This window comes from Panthera tigris, chromosome A2 (genome assembly GCF_018350195.1).
Source record: "Panthera tigris isolate Pti1 chromosome A2, P.tigris_Pti1_mat1.1, whole genome shotgun sequence".
NCBI lineage: Eukaryota > Metazoa > Chordata > Mammalia > Carnivora > Felidae > Panthera > Panthera tigris.
This window is the reverse complement of record NC_056661.1, coordinates 89,871,826-89,892,304: the sequence shown is the minus strand read 5'-3', so window position 1 is coordinate 89,892,304 and position 20,479 is coordinate 89,871,826. Positions and strand designations below refer to the sequence as shown.

The 20,479-nt window shown below is 42.3% G+C and overlaps 1 protein-coding gene across 1 annotated transcript in view; it reads right to left on the bottom strand.

The window, feature by feature from the left end:
* GRM3 (glutamate metabotropic receptor 3) overlaps positions 1 to 14,164 on the bottom strand; it is a 112,134-nt gene extending 97,970 nt beyond the window's left edge. The window contains exons 1-2 of the mRNA XM_015535133.2: positions 13,946 to 14,164; positions 1,501 to 1,552 (exon numbers count right to left, since the gene is read on the bottom strand). Of these exons, the coding sequence (XP_015390619.2) occupies positions 1,501 to 1,552; positions 13,946 to 14,164 (271 nt within the window). The remainder of the gene's footprint in view (positions 1 to 1,500; positions 1,553 to 13,945) is intronic.
* Positions 14,165 to 20,479: the final 6,315 nt, after the last annotated feature.

Genomic DNA, 20,479 nt, shown 5'->3' with positions numbered 1-20,479 from the left:
GTCCCCAATCAGACCTTTGAAGGGATCATGACTCAAATTACCGGTTAGTAAACACATACTGCACCACTACACCAGGCACTCTCCCCACAGGGATTCTCACCCAGCCCTTACAACCCATGGTGACGCAGATCTTAGCGGTTCCATCTCCCAGAAATGGGTACTGAGGACTAAAACAGTGAAGCGACCAGTCAAAGTGTACCTGGAATGGAGGTGATGTTTAGACTCTGGTTTTCCTAATGCCAAGTTCAGTACTTCACCTACTTGGTCATTGACTCTGGTCAGTCAATGGTAGGGCAGTAACTTGGATTGAATCTGTATCCTTTCTCCTTCAGCTACATTTATAGACCAGCCCTTTTTATTCACTCTTTTCTTTCCATTTGGGGACAAAACAAAACACCCATGTGACTCTTTCACCGTTTCTGCATTTCTGCCATCACATTCCTGTCCTTCCTTTATTCTAGATACTCTCAGCCCGCTGCAATCAAGATTCTGCCTCCACTGCTCTAAAAAAAAAAAAAAAAAAAAAAAAAAGGCGGCTCTGGAAAAAGCTACTACTGATCTGCTAAGTTTTCAAATCCACTAACCCCACTGTAGGCCTCATTTGACTTGAACTTCATTGAAATTCTGACTACTTTCTACCTGCTCCAGCTTCCTAGGTTTCTGTTCTCTTTCTTCTACATCTCAAATTTCATTGTTGAACACCTCCTCCCCACCCCAGGCTCGGTCATCCACTGTCAAGGTTTCAGCTCTCACTGAAATGATTCCTAGGTTAGCTGCCTGCTAAACAGCCCTGCCTACACATCCCTGTGACACCTCAAGGTCTGTAGGTTATAGACTCCCGCTTATCTCTGCGATTGGATCTTCTTTGTATCCAGGTGCTCATGCCGGAAACCTGCAAGCTTGAGCCCTTCCCACTTTCCCCGCTTCCACCCTTAATTAGCCACTAAGTCCTGTAAAGTTTACCTGATTAGCTTCCTTCAACGCTACCTCTTTGTTTATAACCCCTCCGTGCTAGGCTCTTGTTCTCACTAACACGACCGACCATCGCAGGAGGTTCTACAGACCTGCTGCCGGCCCCCAAGGCACGTTTTTATCAGTTAGGAAAAGATAACCTTACTCAAGTACAACATTTTCAAATTTGTATGGTATCACCTGGACTGCAGGTAATGGGGGAAAGTTCCAATTGCCGCCGATAGCTGCCTCCTCCAGCCAGCGTTAGGCAACTCCTGATGTGGCCTCACGTTCAGAGGGGTGTAGTGATTACCAGTGGTGGGGTCTGTGCAGTAGACTGTGGCTTAGGACGCTTCCAGAAGTCAAGCTTCTTTTTACATTATAGGGTAGAACATAACACACCTTCAAGGATGCAGGCAAAGCCCTGCCGTGATAATCATGTTTTTGACAGTAGACTGGGGTCTTCCTAGAGAACATTCCAGAATCCTGGTGTGAAGTAGCCCAGTTGCATGTACACAAGCCAGCAGACCTACCTACCTACCTACCTACCTAGCACCGGAGCAAACACCAGCCGGCCCTCTCGTGCCGCCTGTGCGCCGCCCTTCTCCCCAGATGAGGTAAGCTTATTATTTTTAGAGCCCGGTGACAGGTGATGGCAGAGATTCCTGGAACATTCTCCTGACAGGGTGCTGTTGCGTGTTTCTGTGTGCGGTTTGGTGTACCTGCCCGCTCTCCTGCTTTTGTACGTGATTGTGTATTGGTGGGGTTTGACGAGGGAGGGGGTCCTCCGGGCTGGTCTTCCACTTGGTCAGGATGTCCGAAAACCACACCAGCTGTGTGCTGTCAGCTTTGTCGGTAAATGTTCGTCATCTGAATGGTGGCCCACCCGAGGAGGCACTCGAGGAATGCAGTCTTACTTGCCACTCAGAATGGCCCATCTCCTACCAGTCTATACCGATTTCCTTCAGCCTCTAGGTTGAAGGATTGACTTCTTTGTGCTCCAGAATCTTGTCCCTGGCTAGCTGTCAAGCCTTACTGTTCACCCGTCTGCTCCCTCCTACCTCTGCACGTCAGCCGTTACTGAACTATGTTTACCTGAGAGGACTTCTAGAATGTTGATGGCGCCTGGTGTGGCTCATGTTTTTCCCTTTGCCGTGAATGCCCTTCTATACCCATCTGTCTGGCAAACACCCACTTATCATTAAAGACTCAATAATCACTACCAGGAAAGGCCAAGAATTTTTGCCTCTCTTCCTTCTCTGCTCAAATCCTGCTTTATGTTCCTACTGTAGCTAGTTCAAGAAATGTTTGCTATTACTATTATAGTTCTTATTCGTTTCTTTGCTCATTGGGAATAAATAAAATGGCACAACATTGAGGATTTTTAAGGCGTGAAGAAAAAACTCAAAACCCAACAATAAAAAAAGAGACAGGAACTAGTTCAGTATGTACTTTAACAGTTTTGACATTTCTCCCTTCTCATGTTAGCAGTGCCCTTTATTTATTTTTAAAAAATTTTTTTCTTTAACGTTTGTTTATTATTGAGAGACAGAAACAGAGCGTGAGCATGGGAGGGGCAGAGAGAGGGGGAGACACAGAATGCGAAGCGGGCTCCAGGCTCCGAGCTGTCAGCACAGAGCGTGACGTAGGGCTAGAACTCACAAACCGGGAAATCACGACCTGAGCTGAAATCAGACGCTTAACCCACTGAACCACCCAGGCACACCTGCAGTGCCCTTTAAAGCCCAGCTTTCCACATGCTTTCTGTTCCTTTTGCATGAAGCAAGTGATAGATTGTTTTCTTGAGACATGTGAGTCATCCGGGTTTTGTTTTGTTTATTTAGGTGTGAGCCTCAGCAATGACAGCAGCAGTCATTGGGACGCGCAGCGTGAGCCCAGAGCCTCTCCGGGAGATCTGCCACGGGGCACTAGAAAGTCTAATAATAAAAATCTTTTTAAGTTTATTTATTTATTTTGAAAGAGAGAGAGAGGAGAGAGAGGAGGGCAGAGAGAGAGCAAGAGGGAGAGGATCCCAAGAAGGCTCCATTCTGTTGGTGCAGAGCCCAATGCGGGTCTCAATCCCCTGTACTGTGAGATCATGACTTGAGCAGAAACCAAGAGCTGGACTCTAAATGGACTGAAGCACCCAGGAGCCCCTAATAATAAATTTTTAAAAAAGTTTATACTGTCATACATATATATATATATATATATATATATATATATATGTTTCATATCAATTTCTGGTCTCTCTTTGATCTCTGTGTGTAATTCCCTTTGAAGCAACACTGCCATGGAAGGCAAAAGACACTGTGATCATTATCATGAATGATAAAGAAGCAGAAATTGCTCTATAAAATAATTGTTTTATGTGTCTAATAAAAGAGAAGAGCTAATTAAAAGAAGGTCATCAACACAACTTTACCGTGTATCTGAAAAACAGGTAGGTATCTCTTGGGTCAGTAGAAAGTTTGACTACTCAAAGAGTAAAGACGACCTTACAGTTTATGGAAAGCTTAATTCTCTCTTAAGAAAATGCTCTTGGCCAGGGTGCCGGGGTGGCTCAGTTGGTTAAGCGTCTGACTCTTGATTTCTGCTCAGGTCATGATCTCATGGTTTGAACCCCATGTCAGCCTCTGTGCTCACAGCATGGAGCCTGCTCAAGATTCTCTGTCTCCCTCTCTCTCTCTCTGCCCCTCCCCCACTTGCTCATGCTCTCTCTCTCTCTCTCTCTTTCTCAAAGTAAATAAATAAACTTAAGAGAAAAAAAAAAGAAAGAAAATCCTCTTGTCCAAAGCCAAGTTGAAAGGCAACATCGCATTACACTGAAAGTAATAATATATATTAGTCTACCTGTTTCACAAGTAGGGGCTGTATTTTATTTATGTTTGTGTATCCAGGGCCTGGCATAATGTCTGCCTGCAATCCAGAAGATACTCAACAAAAATTCCTTGAAGGGACAGGGACATCCATGACTAGTATGTTTGCAGATGACTCTTGACTATTTTATTTGTGGCATAGTAAAGGGGAACTAAAGTAGAGAAAGGGGTTCTTTTATTTCATCGCCCACCCTGTCATCTCAAGGTGCTCTTTTCCTATTACTTTGCTGGTAGAACTACTAACAGGTAGAACTGTAGGTACTACTTTATGAAGTTGCCAGAGAAAAATGCTTCCTTTGTATTTGGAAGGAATACAAATACCTGCTGAGGCGGGCCCCTATGAAGGTAGGAGAGATGTGGCCTCAGGCTGACCTACATTTACTTCAGTGAAAGCTTCAGCGAGGAGAATACTAAATTAGGAACATGCATATTATCCTCTTTCAAAGCATCAGAGACGCATTCACTCATGAAATATTTATTGAACACCTACTCTGTGTGTGCTAGGCCGTGAGCTGGATATGCAGAATATACACTGTAATTGCAAGCAAGTGAACATTATGCCTGCTGTCGAATAACATTCTAAATGCTTAGGTGTTTTTATGCCAAAAGGGACGGAAAGGAACTCGTGTCTGTTTCTACCAACTATCTCCGCCATTTATGAAAATCTTCCAAATAAGTTTACCATGGGTTTCTTTTAACATGGTAATTGTTATTAAATGCAATCCATTACATATTACGTATATCATATACATTTAAAAAGTAGATATACAGATCTTAAAAACAAGTTGACTGACAACAACACTATGTAAAATCTTTTTCCTTTAAGCCTTCTGACGAGGCATCTTTAAGTAACTTTTAATGTAGTCTTGGAGAATTACAAATTAAAAATCAATTAGAGTAATGCTTAAATACACTGTCTTAATATTTTCTTATTTACCTTTTCCTTAAAGCAAAATTTAAAATGATTAAGACCGTAGGGCCATGAATAATTTAAAGACACTTAGCATTATTTAAAATGAAGCCCTAAGAACTAAAAGAACAGGAAATCAAAATTTAGCATTGAAAAACAGACAAACATGCTTAATTTAATGCAACGGTTTATCTGTGAGTAACACCTTATCGGATTGGGGGAAAGGGCAGCAGCCACTTCTTTTCAGGTTCCTTTCATTAGAAATCAGCCAGGGGCACATCCCCCAGATAAACAGGCTCCCTACTGCAGCCACATTCATATGCAGTGGGAGGACTGCAGCTCTGTGCTCAAAGTTCTCTGTTCAGGGATGATGAGTGATGTGTCAACTCTAAACAAGCATGTGTAGCCCTCTCTGCGGGCAACCTGCTCACCGATGTTTTATTAATCGGTGCATTAATAGAATCTCAGAGGTTCGCTGTGAATATAACCCCTGGAATACGTGGGCAAGAAGCATTTGTATACTCTGCGTTTGCTAATGTGTACGTTCCTTCCTCTCTTGACTTTGCCCAGGGACACAGTGTCGAAAACGAAATCCAGTTTGATTCAATGAATAAGTCTTTTATTCAGGGAAGATCTAACACCAGCCACCATGCCCACTCTCCCCTGGAAAGAAACCCTTAAGATCTGCAGAAATTTTAGGGTTAGTGACAGCATATGAAATTTGATTGTAAATTTAGCTATAAAATTTTTAGCTGCCAGAATTATAGGCAATAGAAGACATGGTCTTTGTTCCTGAACGGCCATTTTCGATTGGGTAAACAGAGGTTGTAGCTTTCTGACATTTTTAATAGCAGGATGTGTCATGCGCATTCTAATTCCTTTATTTTTACTGTGCAACAGATGTATTTTTCCCAGAATCCTTTAAGAAATTATTGTGAGTAGATGACTATTTTTTTTTTAATTTTTTTTTCAACGTTTATTTATTTTTGGGACAGAGAGAGACAAAGCATGAACAGGGGAGGGACAGAGAGAGAGGGAGACACAGAATCGGAAACAGGCTCCAGGCTCTGAGCCATCAGCCCAGAGCCTGACGCGGGGCTCGAACTCACGGACCGTGAGATCGTGACCTGGCTGAAGTCAGACGCTCAACCGACTGCGCCACCCAGGCGCCCCCAGATGACTATTTAAAATCCAATCATTTTTAGCAAATCTACTTAAAATTTCTAGCTTAAATTACTTTAGCTGTAAGGTGGTCTAATTCCATTTGCTGAATTCCCATAGTTTGTGCTATGTTTATGATGATCATATTTTTTAATATTTATTTGCATAGTTTTTTTAAGTTCAAATTTAACAACTTGTTCTTTTCTTTCTTTCTTCCTCATTAGATTGTAAGCTATTGGATATCAAGGACAGTGCTTTAGACATTTCTGTACTTCCCATAGTGCCTCACATATAAATTTGTCAAATATTGGTTAAATGATAAATTCCAAGGAGCATGTAGGTTTTTGAGAGATCAGTCAGAGGATTGGAAAAATAATTTAGAAATTCTCTGCAGGGAATGAAGAAGATAGCTGAGAAGACCACTACCGCCCCCCCCCTCCCGCCCCCAAAGTGACATTATAATAGGTCAAGATGCAACTTTGGCACTAGAGAAACTTGACCCAAATAGCTCTCAATTTTCCTGTGACTTTGAATTGCTTTAAGGAAAAAGATACGCAGTAAAACTAGAAAAGCTGAGAGCGCTTGAGAAATTGGAAAGGTTAGGACACACAATGGTGGTCCCAGGGAGATTAGGAAAAATGTAAAACAACACAGGACCTACAGGTCAGGTTCCATGATGCATGAATGACAAGGCGGAAGAGTGGAGGCCAGGCCTATGTATTTAGATTTGATGTGTGAGCCTGTTTTGTTCACAGAGAAGACAGAAGCAGCCCCAAACCCTAGGTGGCTCTCTGGAAGATGGAGATGCTGCCATTTGGGATGAGAGCCGGAAAGAGAGGTTGATGAGGCCAAAAGGAGAAATGCCCACTATTTGAACTTTGACCCCTCTGCCCCCTACAAAGTCACAAATCCTATTTCCTTGAATCCTCTGAATTTAGAAAAAAGGGTTTTTTATGAGGTAGGCAAACAGATGTACAATTGTGTTAAACTTGGGTCCTTAGGGTAATTGCTGCTAATTTACTTCCAATCAATAATACTAACTTGATTCATTCCACGTACAATATATATGAAAGATTTATTCAAAGTGAGTGAATAAAAATTCAAAGTGAATCTTTCTTGTTCGAAACACCAACGTGCGCAGTATTTTCCTGTGTGTGCGTACGTGTGCGTGTGTGTGAGGGCAGTATGTGTGTTGCCATTTCAGCTGGTTTTCATCCTCAAGTTTCCTAACCTCATTACAAAGCCTTGGAACTGGAGCCTCCCCAAATTCCCTGCAGTCTACCTTTGTCCGTTTCCTCTTAGAAGCTGCCAAATCTAAGAGGAGTTATAGGTTTGTCAGCATGAACAGAGAGTACAGAAACTGGGTTTGTCAAAAGCTTTCCCTCTAGCTCTGGACAAAATGGCAAAGGAGAAGAAATGGAGGAATGCTGTTCAGGGGAGAACATTTTTACTAGTTGGCCATGTGATCTATCAAGTGACTGCTATTAATAATGTCCTGTGTGTATACAGTCCTTTCTCTTGTATACAATGAATTAACTTTTACTGCTGCCTGGTGAGAAAGAATTACATTATCTATTGCTGAGAAGAGAGAGTAAGAGAGAGAGAAATTTGTAATGCAAATTGTTTAAGGTAGTAGTGGGAAGTAAATATAGAATTAGGATCTAAGGAAGCTTTCATCATTATTGCCCAATAAAGCCTTACAAAAGAGAACACATATCAACATATGTCCTATATGTTTCCCCCAAAATATCATATGGATCTCTTAAATTTTCCTCAGTAGGTAAAAGATAAAACATCTGAAAGACCATCATCTTTGCCTAGTGCTAAATGAAGTTGTTAGAATACCTATAGCTGGCTTCTGCTTCTGGCCACTCATAGTAATTGGTATTGAATCTGCCCTCCAGCTGAAAATAGCTGTAAAATGGACAAAGTGTATAAGGCAAACTATGATCCTTGAGAGAAAGAAACACATGAAGGAATTGCCATGATTACTCTGTGAAGTTCCCAACATTCTACATGGGAACACTATTCTGCCCTGGGGCAGGGGCAGCCTCGTTGACCTCAGAGGCAGAGATTAGAGTTCTTGGCTTCTGAAGTGATTGCAATTTGTAGGGCAGAGGGATGCACAGAGATGGTGAGAATGAGATCTATGTGGTGCAAAGGTTAGTCATGTCATATATGGGGTGAGATTCCTTGAGGCCTGGCAGGGATCACCTGCCTACAGAGGGTTGAGATAAAGGTCAATATCAGAGGTCATGCATATCAGAAAACTAATGAAACTCTAACCCACCTTGAGTGGAGAGACCACACCAGGCATTATTATACTTTCAGTCAAATTTCCAGAAAGGCTATGCTCTACAACTAAGAGCCAAGCTCAGGAACAAGGGACATGTCATAGGACTACATCTAGAAAAGACCTGGCCTAAGAAGACTAAAACTAAGTCTAACAAAACTAAAATTATTCACCAGTTACTTAACTGCCTGCTAAGGCAAAACTCAAAACTCTTAAAGGAAGATGACATCATTTAGACTGCCTTCAGTATAATCCCACAATAACCAATATGCTATCAAAAGTTGTTTGACAGTCAGAGAAGGACAGATATCATGTGTTTTCACTCATATGTGGATCTTGAGAAACTTAACAGAAAACCATGGGGGAAGGGAAGGGGAAAAAATAGTTATAAACAGGGAGAGAGGCAAACCACAAGAGACTCTTAAATACAGAGGACAAACTGAGGGTGGATAGGGGTTGGGGGTGACGGGAAAATGGGTGATGGGCATTGAGAAGGGCACTTGTTGGGATGAGCACTGGGTGTTGTATGTACGCCAATGTGACAATAAATTATATTCATAAAAAATTGTTTGACATATAAGAATACAGGAAAATGTGACCCAGAGTAAAGAGAAAAAGCATTCAATAGAAATAGGCCCTGAAATGATTCACATTTTGAAATTAGCAGATAAGAACTGTAAGTAGACTATTGTAAATATGTTCAAAAATTTAAAGAAATGAGTGAATAGGTGAGAAATCTCATGAGACGATGGAAACTATAAAAAAAACACAAAACTACTGTATTTAAATATATAAAATGTGTGTGAGGGGGCACAACAAATTGGAGATGGGAAAACAGTCAATAAAAACCTGGAAGATAGATGATAAGAAATGATCCAATCTGACCAGAAAGAAATGACATTGAAAAGAATTGACCAAAGCTTCAATGTTCAGTTGGACAATATTAAGTGGTCTAATACACATGTAATTTGAGTTCCAGAAAGAGAGGAGAAAAAATGGAAGGAAAAAAAAATGCTTGAGGAAATAGTGACTGAAAATACCCCAAACTTTGTGGTAAGCATAAGGCTACAAAACCAAGAAGCTCAGCAAATCATAAGCAGGATAAATACAAATAAAACCACATATAGCAAATCATAGACAAATTGTTAAAACCTAAGGTAAAGGGAAAACTTTGAAAACAGAGTAAAACGGCACATATGTGCAGGGTAACAATATGAATGAAGGCTCACTTTTCATCAAAAATAGTGGTGGCCATAACCCAATGGAATGACATCTTTAAAGTTCTTGGGGGGAGAAACCAGTCAGGCATCCCAAAATTCTATTTCCAGTTCAAATATGCTTCAAGAATTGAGGTGAAATTCAGATTTTTCAGGCAACTACAAGTGAGAGATTTCATTGCCAGCAGACTTAAACTATGAGAAATGTTAAAGGAATTACTTCAAAGAGGATGACACCAGATGGAAATTCAAATGTATAGGAAGGAGTGAAGCGCACCAGAAATGGTAAATGCATGGGTTAATACAGAAGATCTGTTAAGTCCAGCTGCCAGGCATTGTTAGAATGAGTTCAGGGAAACTATATTTGTCACAAATAAAAAATGGTTAGAAAAGATGAGTCCCACTACCATTTTGTCTATTGTACTTTGATTTTACTTCTTTCTGTATATGTTTGCATCCATCCTAGATCCTGTTAGTTGAAAACCTTTTTGCACCTTCTACAGTACTTCTGCTAAAAGAACAATCTCATAATTCAAAGGCCGTGCCTCTGACAGTAAGACAGGTAATAGCCAATAGCACATTCTTTTTTACTATATAGCTGCTAATAGATTTTGTCAAGGATGAAACACAGCTGGAACACAGTGGTACAACTGGATTGGTTGTTAAAATATTAAAATACTTCCATGTAATTGGTGAACAGTAAATCCACCAAGCCCTCTGAATATTCCTCCACTTTCCTGGTGGCTCTAGTTTCTCCTCTGGTGTATCTCCACCAATTCTCCCAGTTTCCTCATAACCCAGCAATAAAAATGTCAAATTCTGGCACGGTAGGGTCTCTAGGTTCCAGCGCCAAGAGTATGGTTCCTGTCCATTTTCATAACATGAGACGAGTTGTTAAACATTTTGAATATCACTCCTGAATTGACTTGCTGAATCCGATGTGGTAAATTTGGGGGAAGTTTTAGTTCTAAAGCAAAATTGTCATTAGTTAGAACAAAAAGGGATTTTTCTTTGTAGTTTGACTAATTAGCATCCATTTCTAATTTTTTCTAGAAACTGTACCACATTTTCTCTTGGGGAGCCAATACATATGTTCATAAAGCAAGGTGAATCCATTCCTGGCTTGATAGGTGATACCCATGAGTAACCAGAATGTGATATGTCTCTGGCCACAGCAGTTGGTTCCGGGATGAGTCTGTGACCAAGTCATTGCCAACTAGGGTTAATCTGAAAACTTTTTTAGAACTACCAGGAGAAAAACATCCTCTTTCTGTTAGAGTGATGTAGAGAAATGGATATAAGCCCAGAGCTGTTGGCAGCCATCTTACCACCATGAATTAAGAGCCTGAGGTGTAAAGCCAAGAGATAGAGAAATGGTGAAACCTAACAATGTCATATGTGCTATTTAATCCAGCTTAGATTTCCCAGAGAGAGCAGATTCCTCTTTTGCTTAAGTCAGTTTGAAATTTGTCACGTGTCACTAAATGATTCCTGAATAGAACCTCCCTTCTGTTCCAATTCCCTTCCCATTAAAGACACTAAAATTTATTGAGCACCTACCTTATGCCAGAAACTGTGATTAATATTAGGTGTCAATTATTTTATTTAATCCTACAGTTTTCCTCCTGCTCAGGCATGCCCTTCCATAGATGACTGATTCTGTCCAGAATCTCAGATGGACCCAGGCTTCATGATGGTTCCCATTGTGTTAGCCTGCCTATGGATGGCTTTTCCTAGACATGCAACTACTCCAGTCATCCCTGCCTTTATACTCTTACCAGAATTCCAGTTTTCTCAAAACTCTTACTTATGACAAGTGAAGTCAATCTGATATATTAAGCTGTCAGTTTTTAGCACATTAATGCATGTTAGTTTATTAACCATTTAGGGGTGCTCAAATTTTTAATGGGCCAAAACATTGTCTTAAGACAAGAGAAACGTTTTAAATCATGGAATTTTAGATACCTCAGTGTACATGCAATTCAGTATGAGGGCCTAACCGGTGTTCTTCAAGTTACAGCACTTATGAACTCCGTACTCAAATAGAAACAACTTGTGCATATCAGCCACTGTGAAATTCGGGGCTTAAGATAATCCTCACCTCATCAAATAGATGATTATATGCCGGGCAATTAAGGGCCATTGACAAGTTATCTCCAGCCTGATAGAGTTGTCTGGTCTCTGATGTGACTTTAAAACTTTTTTTTTTTTTTTTCCAGTTCTTCTTTGTTGAAAAATTTTAGAGAAAATTATTGATGTGCTTTAGTTGTCTGGTGTGAGGTGTCCAGGGCCAATTATACATATTTATTTCCAATTCTGTGTTCAGTGATACCACGTTGATAACATCAAATTAGCCATGATGGGAGTACTTACACTGCAGAAATTAGTAAACATTTACAGTCAGTCTGGCCTCACAAATCCTACAGGTTTGGTTCTTAAACATTTACCAGCACACCACTAGAGGTATATTTAACAGTATGCTCTTAAAAATCTATTCCTAGGGAATCAAATAGGAAAAGCCTGGGAAAGCAGTATAGCATCATGCCTTACTTAGATCAGTGTTTTTTCTACCTGAAGATCACAAGCTGTTCACGTGTCATGAAATACATTAGTGAATTGGCAACGAGATTTTAAAAGGAAGCAGAAGAATTGAAAGGAGAGTAGACAATGCCCAAACACTGATCTAAGGCACGTAGTAAGGCTGAGGATTATCTTCTAAAACTTTTTTGGGTGCATATGAGTGTATGTTTTCAGTTACAATGTAAAATAATTTCTTACTGGCTCATGGTCAAAAAGAAAGTTTGAAAGTCAGTGTTTTACAATGTGGGCCCTGTAGTCAAACAAATGTTTAAGTGTACTTTATAGTCAGCATATGACTACCTTTCTGTCCCTCATTTTACATGTGTGTCAAATGGAGACAATAACAGTGCCTTTCTCATGGGCTTGTTTATAAGATTAAATGCAATAGTACAAAACATTAGCTCAATGACGATTAGTTACTGGTAAAATTTTTGATAGTGAGGATAATTTGCCATGTGCTCCAATGAAACTGGGGGGTATTCTGGACTCTCCACATAACCACCTCTGGTTCAAAGCCAGTGCTGTTTCAGGATTGATGCTTTTGACTGTCTAGTCTTAATTTTCTCAATTAGTGAACAGAACCACCTGGTAGTAATCCTCTATGACGCTGATTTTCTCCTGGCTAACGTTTAGGAGCTATGTGATGTGGGGGAATCACTGGCTTGCCGAATGATGCAAAGTAGGACCTAAAAGCTCCTAGGTGTCCAGTAAATTCTGGATTGTTTGGCATTTATGGGTGATAGAGACCATAAAATGCCAGGAGAAAGTGGAAAGTAATCACCTACGAAAAAGATGCAAGGTGCTCCTAGCAAATTGATTTATTCCGTTTCTCCTGAAAAACACGTTTTCATCCCTGCTCTCTTGATCCTTTCCTGTCATACTGAGTTTTACTGAAAGAGGGCTGGGCACCTCTTGGTCTGAGTCAGACTGGACTAGGACATTATTAGCTGACTTGTACACTAAGAGCAGAATGTCTAAGTTTCTGTCCACAGATCATCTTAATTTTCATTGTCCTGCGGAGTCAGTGCCTCAGGTACAAAGGGTTTGGGCCCTTGTGGCTGTAATGATTATTACTCTTTAAATTCCATGGTAATTTCAGTGTCTGTGCCTACAAGCCTGGGCTGCCTTCTGCCTCCTTTTCCAGGCCCTGCATGATTTTCAGGGAGAACTGATCCCTCTGTCTTAGCACACGTCTAAATGCGGGAAGCTTCTACCATGTAGCTGTAACTGGAGGCATAGATTTTCAACCAGCAGGACTAACGTGTCTCTTGCCTAGCTTGAACTTTTAAACTGGTTCTGACTTTATCTGTATCTTAAAAAAGACAAAGAGTGACACAAAGCCCTCGTATGACACAGCCTCGGGGTGTGCTTTCTTCTCCTCGAGTCACCCCCAAGTTACCAGCATGAAATTATGGTGCTCTGCTATTACACAAAGGCCCCTTTCCCCAGGCAAGAAAAGAGTGGCGTGAGACACAAAAGAGTGGACACTGTCTGAATCTGCTTGTATAAAAGGCAAAACCAAGCAAAAATAATCTATGGTGTTGGAAGTCAGGATGGATTTCCCTCTTGGGGATGTGGGAAGTTAGTGCCTGGAAGGAAGCGTGAGAGCCCTTCTTGAGTGCTGGTAACTTCCTGCTTATTGATCCGGGTTCTTGTTTCATGGGGGAGGAGGGGTGTTTGTGAAAATTCATCAAGTTGCACAATTATGACGGATGCGGTTTTCTGCATGTGTATTACACTTCAGTGAAAATTTACAATGAGAAAGCAAGGCTACAGTGAAAAAGAGTGCCTAGAGCAGCTGTGTATTTTTTTTTAATGTTTGTGTATGACAAATTGGCCACAGGGGTAATGACATAAACTTGCAACTGTGGGCTTATTGACGAAGACGTGTACCCTCAGGAGAGAATCCCTTACCGCCTGGTGAGAGGCCCTGGTGTAAAAGGAGGGGCCTTACCTCGCTGGGAGTGAGTGTTCGCCCTGCAGAGGCCTCCTTCTCATTATAGCTGGCAGCTAGCCACTTTGTTTTCCTTCCTTTCCTATGGAAGTAGAAATCAGGAAGCTGAGTGCAATCGACCAATGCACCAGTCACATGCAGCCTGACAATGATATCTGTGATTTCCCAGCTCAGGCTGGATGGGAGCACCAGTGGTGAGGTCCCATCAGAGGAACCCATTCTGAGGGGGTTGGGGGGGGGGCAACTGCTGCTCTCACAGTTTGAGTTCTGAAAAGTGAATGGAATTAATCCTTGACTTCATTGTGTTCCAGTGTTCAAGAAATTCTGCTCAATAATTTCTTTAGAATCACTTCCTGTATCTCTATGGATTAGGCCCTCTGGTGGGTTCTAAGGATGGAAGAAGGAGTAGGATATCATCCCTGCTGAATTTAATAAAGTATGCTTTCTTGAGGCGATGATGGCCATTAAACACTAAATGGGATGTGTAACCCACACTAATTTTGGCAAAGCCCACCGATGGGCCAGACCTGATAAGGACCAAAAGATGCCTCCTCCCGTTGCCATAATTGTTTGCCTCTACCGCACTGATGGGGCTAGATTAGCATTGCAGGATAGGGCGGCTAACTGTCAGGGCAGAGTTCCAAGGGCTGCAGATACTATTGTCCTTTTTAGATATGGTTAATTTTTTAGTGTCCCCATCCTGCCCTCTGTGAGGTCTGGGGGCATTTTAGATGCCTGGGAAACCGATGCCCACAGAGATCAACCCAGTGGCCCAATATCGAAATGGAGTAGGCAGCAGTCCTGAGAATATATGCAGGCATCTGCTTCTAGTGTCTTCCTAATGCTCCCAATTTCTCCCTATTGCTATTTACAATGGACTCTTATTTAAAAAGGTCACAAATAATTGTATAGAAAGCTGATTTTCATTATTCTTCTATCCTAATCATTTAGGTACATATTGTTGTCTCTCAACTCAAGCTTTCCTTAAATCCCGGTTGCTGTTTTGGTCATGGTAGCTCCAAGTTTGGCTTTCTTTTCCCTGCTGCTACCATGGGATAGCATCAATCTCCACTGATCTGTGGTTCTGACTGCGAGAGCCTGCTTGTATTGGGTTTCACATACCCGTCTTCTCTCCATCCAGCCTATTCAGGATACTACTCTAAACTTGTAGGCGTTACCTGTGGCCGGTTGAACAGATTCAGGTATCACTTGTCTCTCTCAATTTAGTCTTAGCATGACCAGTGTCCCCCACTTTTCCTGTTCACTTCTTTCTCTTTTACAGCCCATTTTCTTTAGTTCCCAGGAAACATAAAGACAATATTTTACACTTTTCCTTTGCGTTCTTAACTCAGCGTATTTTTCCAAATCTGACAAATTAACTCAGTGATTTAGCTCATGGGACGAGGAAAGTCGACCTCATTTGATTTGTCCAGGTTGCATTATTCTAGAGGACACTTATATTACATGTTGGGTCATAGTCCATATTTGAAAAGCATACCGTTGGTCCTAAACTGTGGTGCACGCTCCCTGGCAAGATGCACACAAACCAGTTATCATAACTACACTTGTGAGGACCAGCAGATCTGTGTAGGTCAGTATCGTCCTTCTTGGCGATGGTTCACGTTTTGCCAGGCCACACGTAGCAGGTATGTGAAAAAAAATTTGTTAACTAAATAAATATTTTTCTCTTTTGTTTCACATTTTACAATACACCCTAGTTTCTTTTTCACTAGATCCTTCCTTCCTGAATGGAAAAAGTAACTAATATTTTTTGAACTCATACTCATTTACATATATACTCCTTTACTCCTCCCAAAACTTCTGTTGTAAAGGGATGAGTGAAACTGGCTTAGGGACAGACTTAAGTACCACTTGCTCAGGACTCCTGTCACTCAGTAGTGGAACAGATCTGTCTGATTCCCAGTTCTCTGGCCCTCCTTTCGTAATGCCCTGCTCTGGAGAATCGCATCCTAATATCCCAGAGGATTCTGAGAAGCAGCTAAGAAGGAAATGACATGTAAGTCACTTGCAGCGGCTTCCTAATGTTTCTCTTTCCTTGAACACATTTGTGTTGGCTAACCTTACATTCCTACAGTCTTACAACCTCAAAAGCATTTTGTCTCAAGTCTATACGTGTCCCAGTTTAGTTTCAGGGGACTCTTTCCTCTAGGCCATGACACGTGGAAATGGTCCTAACCATGGAGGGGACTTTTGGACATGAACTTGTTTCCACACCTGGCATCTATTAGCCTTCTCATCAGGGCCATCTTTGGAGCCAACTCCATCCACTGTCCAGATGTTTCTTTAACTTGTGGCTTAGCACGAGACATTTGCACCTTGCTGCTCAGCATGCATATGGCGTAATAACCTTGGGGAATTTTGAAAGCCCTAAACTGCAATTCCTGTGAAATTGTAGGCAAAGTTATCCCAGTGGTATGGAGGCAGAACTCTCCAAGCATGCCCCTCCACAGCCTCTCAGCGACCCGTTTCACAATAGGAGGGCTGCCACTTTGTAGGATCTGTGGTAGGACACACAGAGGTCGCCCTTCACGTGACACCCAGAGGAACACTGAATACCCAGGGGAAAGCGGTTTTTGTTTGAAAACATCATTTCTTCATTAGGTACAAAACTTGTAGTAAGACTTAGCAAAGGAGCTTGGAATTATTATTTTTTTTTTATGAGAAACACCACATCTTAGTTATATTTATATCTTTCAGTGAAAACTGCACAAAGAACGAGCGTGTGGATTTCCTTAAATATTACTGACGCTGCATGGGTTTTAGGTGAGATCCCTTGCTAGAACGTTAGCATCTGAGCGTGTGAACGATGTTTTCCTGTCGACTGAAACAAATTCTTAAACATTTGCCCTCTGACGCTCTTCTGCAGTGCATTATTAGAGAGCTTGGAGGCTCGACATGTGGATTCAAGAACAATGCCGCTCTCTCCGTCATGGGTGAGACAAAGGGAGAAGATTAGCTTTCCTGAGGGTTTTGAGCTGCTTTGATGACAACTCGAGAAGGAGGAGCCTGCCGCTTAATTCCATGAGAAATTTCAGAGCAGCTCGTCATGCGGTAGCTCCAGTGCCCCTTCCTCCAAAAGGCCATTATTCTCTGCGTCACAATGAAAAGTGTGTGCCTTGTTTTTAAAATCTGAGGGGGGAAATGTTGTAGTGGGAAAGCTTTGGGAATCATTGAGCCTCCCCCTTGATCCTCTCAGTTTTCATAGGAAGAATCTGAGTTCCACGCGATAAGGAGTGTGGCTCCTCTTGTAGAGTGTGGCTTTGAAACTTTGTGAAGGAACGCCCCCCCCCCCCCCCGATAAAATCTCCTTTGTGTGTGTGGCGCATGTTTGGGAACATGTGTGGATGTAGCAGACTGCGCAAGTTTCTTCAAATGCATCTTCTTCTCAAGAGAGACCTCTTACTTCCCCCTCCCCCCCACGTGATTTGGAATTCCTGCTGATGAATGTCTTCCATTAGAAAATCATGTCCCTTCCCAAGGGGACAGTTAGTTAAACAAAAGGGGGGGGGGTAGGAAGGGGTGGGGGTAACACCGGTGTGAGTGAGCCAAGGCAGAAAACGAGGGGTTCTATTGCTTAATCTCGGGGATCGAGGGTGGCCAGCTGTAAAATACAAAGCGCCTATTGGCCACGCGCTGCTGCTCTGAGCACAAGGTGAAAAAGTGAAAGGTTAAAACAAAAGCGAAAAAGGAAAATAATAGGCGTATCCGCAGGCTCTCTCCTGCCAGGTGAGGAAAGAAAGGGAAGAGGCTGGCAGCTCCTTCACATAGCTGAGCGTTTGAACGAGGACGAGGCACACGGGGCGACAGGAACCAGGACAGTGCGCCGAGCGCAGGAAGCCAACCGTTCCCGCCAAAGACCTCGGCTCCGGGCCGCGCGGTCACTGGGCCGTGAAATCACAATTGACCGAGCCAGGGGTTCGGAAGTGAGCGGGAGCTGCCCCAAAGTGCATCCTGCTATTTAGCTGCTTTGACAACGACCGCAGTGAGCAGCTCCGTGTTTGTTGAACGATGACAGGGTCTTGAAGAAATCATTAATAGAAACAGTTGGTTATAGTCACGCTGCCCGAGCTGGTAGTTTAGGTTGTAACCACTGAGGATGTGACCCGGGGTGGGACGCAGAAGCCAGACGTGGGGAGAGCTGAGCTGGCCAGCAGAGCGGACGATACCAGGATGGTACAACAGGGTCTTCCCGAGGGGTTCAGTTCTCACTTGGTGTTATACTTGGGCTCTGTGGGATATGGTTGAGGCTAAAACTCTTTGGTGCCTAACGATGTGGACAAACGAGAGAGTTGAGAGAACACACCTATAAGGAGAAAAGAGGCTTTGATTTATGTAGAAGGCTAAAGATCTTAAATACCGTGGTTGCCCATGGAAGAAAAAAGACTTTTTATAAAATCAAATGGGCTCACAGAAAATAGGCCTGAAACAGAGAAAAATCTCCTGTCAATTTTCTTAAAAAAAATCTTTTTAAAAAAATGTGTATTGACTTTTGAGAGAGGGGGAAAGAGACAGAGCATGAGCAAGGGAGGGGCAGAGAGAGAGGGAGACAGAATCTGAAGCAGGCTCCAGGCTCTGAGCTGTCAGCACAGGGCCCGACACGGGGCTCGAACCCATAAACCGTGAGATCAGGACCTGAGCTGAAGTTGGACGCTTAACCGACTGAGCCACCAGGACACCTCTGTCAACTTTCTTTTAAAGAAATAGTTTGAAATCTCTATTACCCCCAAGATATTAGAAGGTGTGTTATGGTTTCTGTTTTGATACATATTAGGGAGTAAGGTTAGAAGCTTTAATGGAGAGCACATTTTCTGGATGAGACATGCTTTTGTTGAGTGGACTGAAACTTTGTGAAGCTGATGTGGCAGCTAACTTTTCACCACATGGCTCAAGGGTGACCTGCTTCAACTTTTCTCAGGATAATTGTATGCGTAATGGAATCATGGACACTTATGTGTGGAAGTGAACTTATAAAATGCCTCTTCCAGCTCCCCCGAGGGCCGGGAGCAGTGAGTGGTCTTGTCCCTGTTATTAAATCACTTGAAATCAGAGACAGGACTGGAACCGAGTTTATGAGTCCGAAGGCCTCTCTGAGCATGTTGTCTGCATTGAAGGGTGTCAGTGGTCATTGCTCTACTCTACAAAATCAGTACAGAGTCGACATTAGAATCTGAAGCCATTATGGGGCACTTGGCTCCTTTTGATTTTTGTCAGGCCAGAGGTGTGTGATGTCTGCCAACCCTGTTATTCAAAGAAGCTGACTCCAAAGGGTCTGCTTCATCCAAGAATCACTGAAAATACCGCTGGATCTTTGTCCAATATTCTTTTTGAGTAAAGTGATCTAAGCCCTGTGAAATCAGCTTTCCCCATTTTGGCATTAGCAAATGCATCAGGCGAGGGATTCATCCTGGCTCAGGAGGTGACACAGGGGTGGTGAAGGCTGTGGCTGGATTCTGATCAACTGTGTGCCCTTGGATGGTCTCTGAGCTTTCGTCTTCTGATCCGTAGAACAAAGGGGTGGGACTGAATGATTTCTAAGGTATTCTTTGACTTGCACATTTTCCCCCCATTCTCCATTTTATGGTGACAATTATTTCTGGAATTCTAGTTGTCTGTCTATTTAACTTTACAGCACTTTGCTCTCCTACCAAATCCAGCATAAATTTCTATTGAAGTCATTAAAAATATATATATATTTTTCTCCCCACGACTGACCCTCTGTTAGTCGTATGTCTGGTTGGTTTCCCAGGGGTAGGGATACATTGAACAGGCTGCTATTGTCTCATTTGTCCAACGCCCTCCCCCCAAGGATGGAACACAAGCGAATTAGTCAAAGTATAAAGATCAGAGAACTAAATGAGGAAAGCATCAGAAAATAGGGTCAGGCACTCAATACTCTAGAAAAACATTTAATGTTTGATGCCTAGCTATAAGAAGCTTTGTGTTGTTGGCAAAGAGGGAAGAAAAGAGCAAGGAGAAAAGGAAAAAGCAATATACTCATTGGGGGCCTGGTTTGTTTTAAGTATGGATAGACATAGCCAGCTAGTTCTAATTTGGCCCTTTCCATCATCCATTTGTTTAAACAGTATTACTCAGTGTGCTTACATGCCAGGCACTCAGGATACAGAGGTAAATGGGACAGCCTTTGTCCTCAGCAAGCTCACTTAATCAGGTAGATATTTTATCTTCAACTTTACACAGAAGAAGATCCTCTCCTTTTGTCAGCCTATAGATTTCTTTCAGAAACTGTGGGGATGGGCCCTTCTTTAAAAAATTCCTCCCAGCCATGAGTATCCAAAACTTGAGTATGCGTTCATTTTACTGTAATGATGACGTGGCATATTTTGTCCAAAAAATTCTCGCTGAAACCATCTGATTTCTTAGCTTCCTCAGTTCTTGGTGAGCACTTATGCAGGAAGGCGTTCGTGTCATGCCGGAATTGAAAGCATAGCAAGGCTGTGTGCCTTCTCCAAGGTCACCGAGAGAGGTGGCGCCAAGTCCCGGATCCTAGGTGGC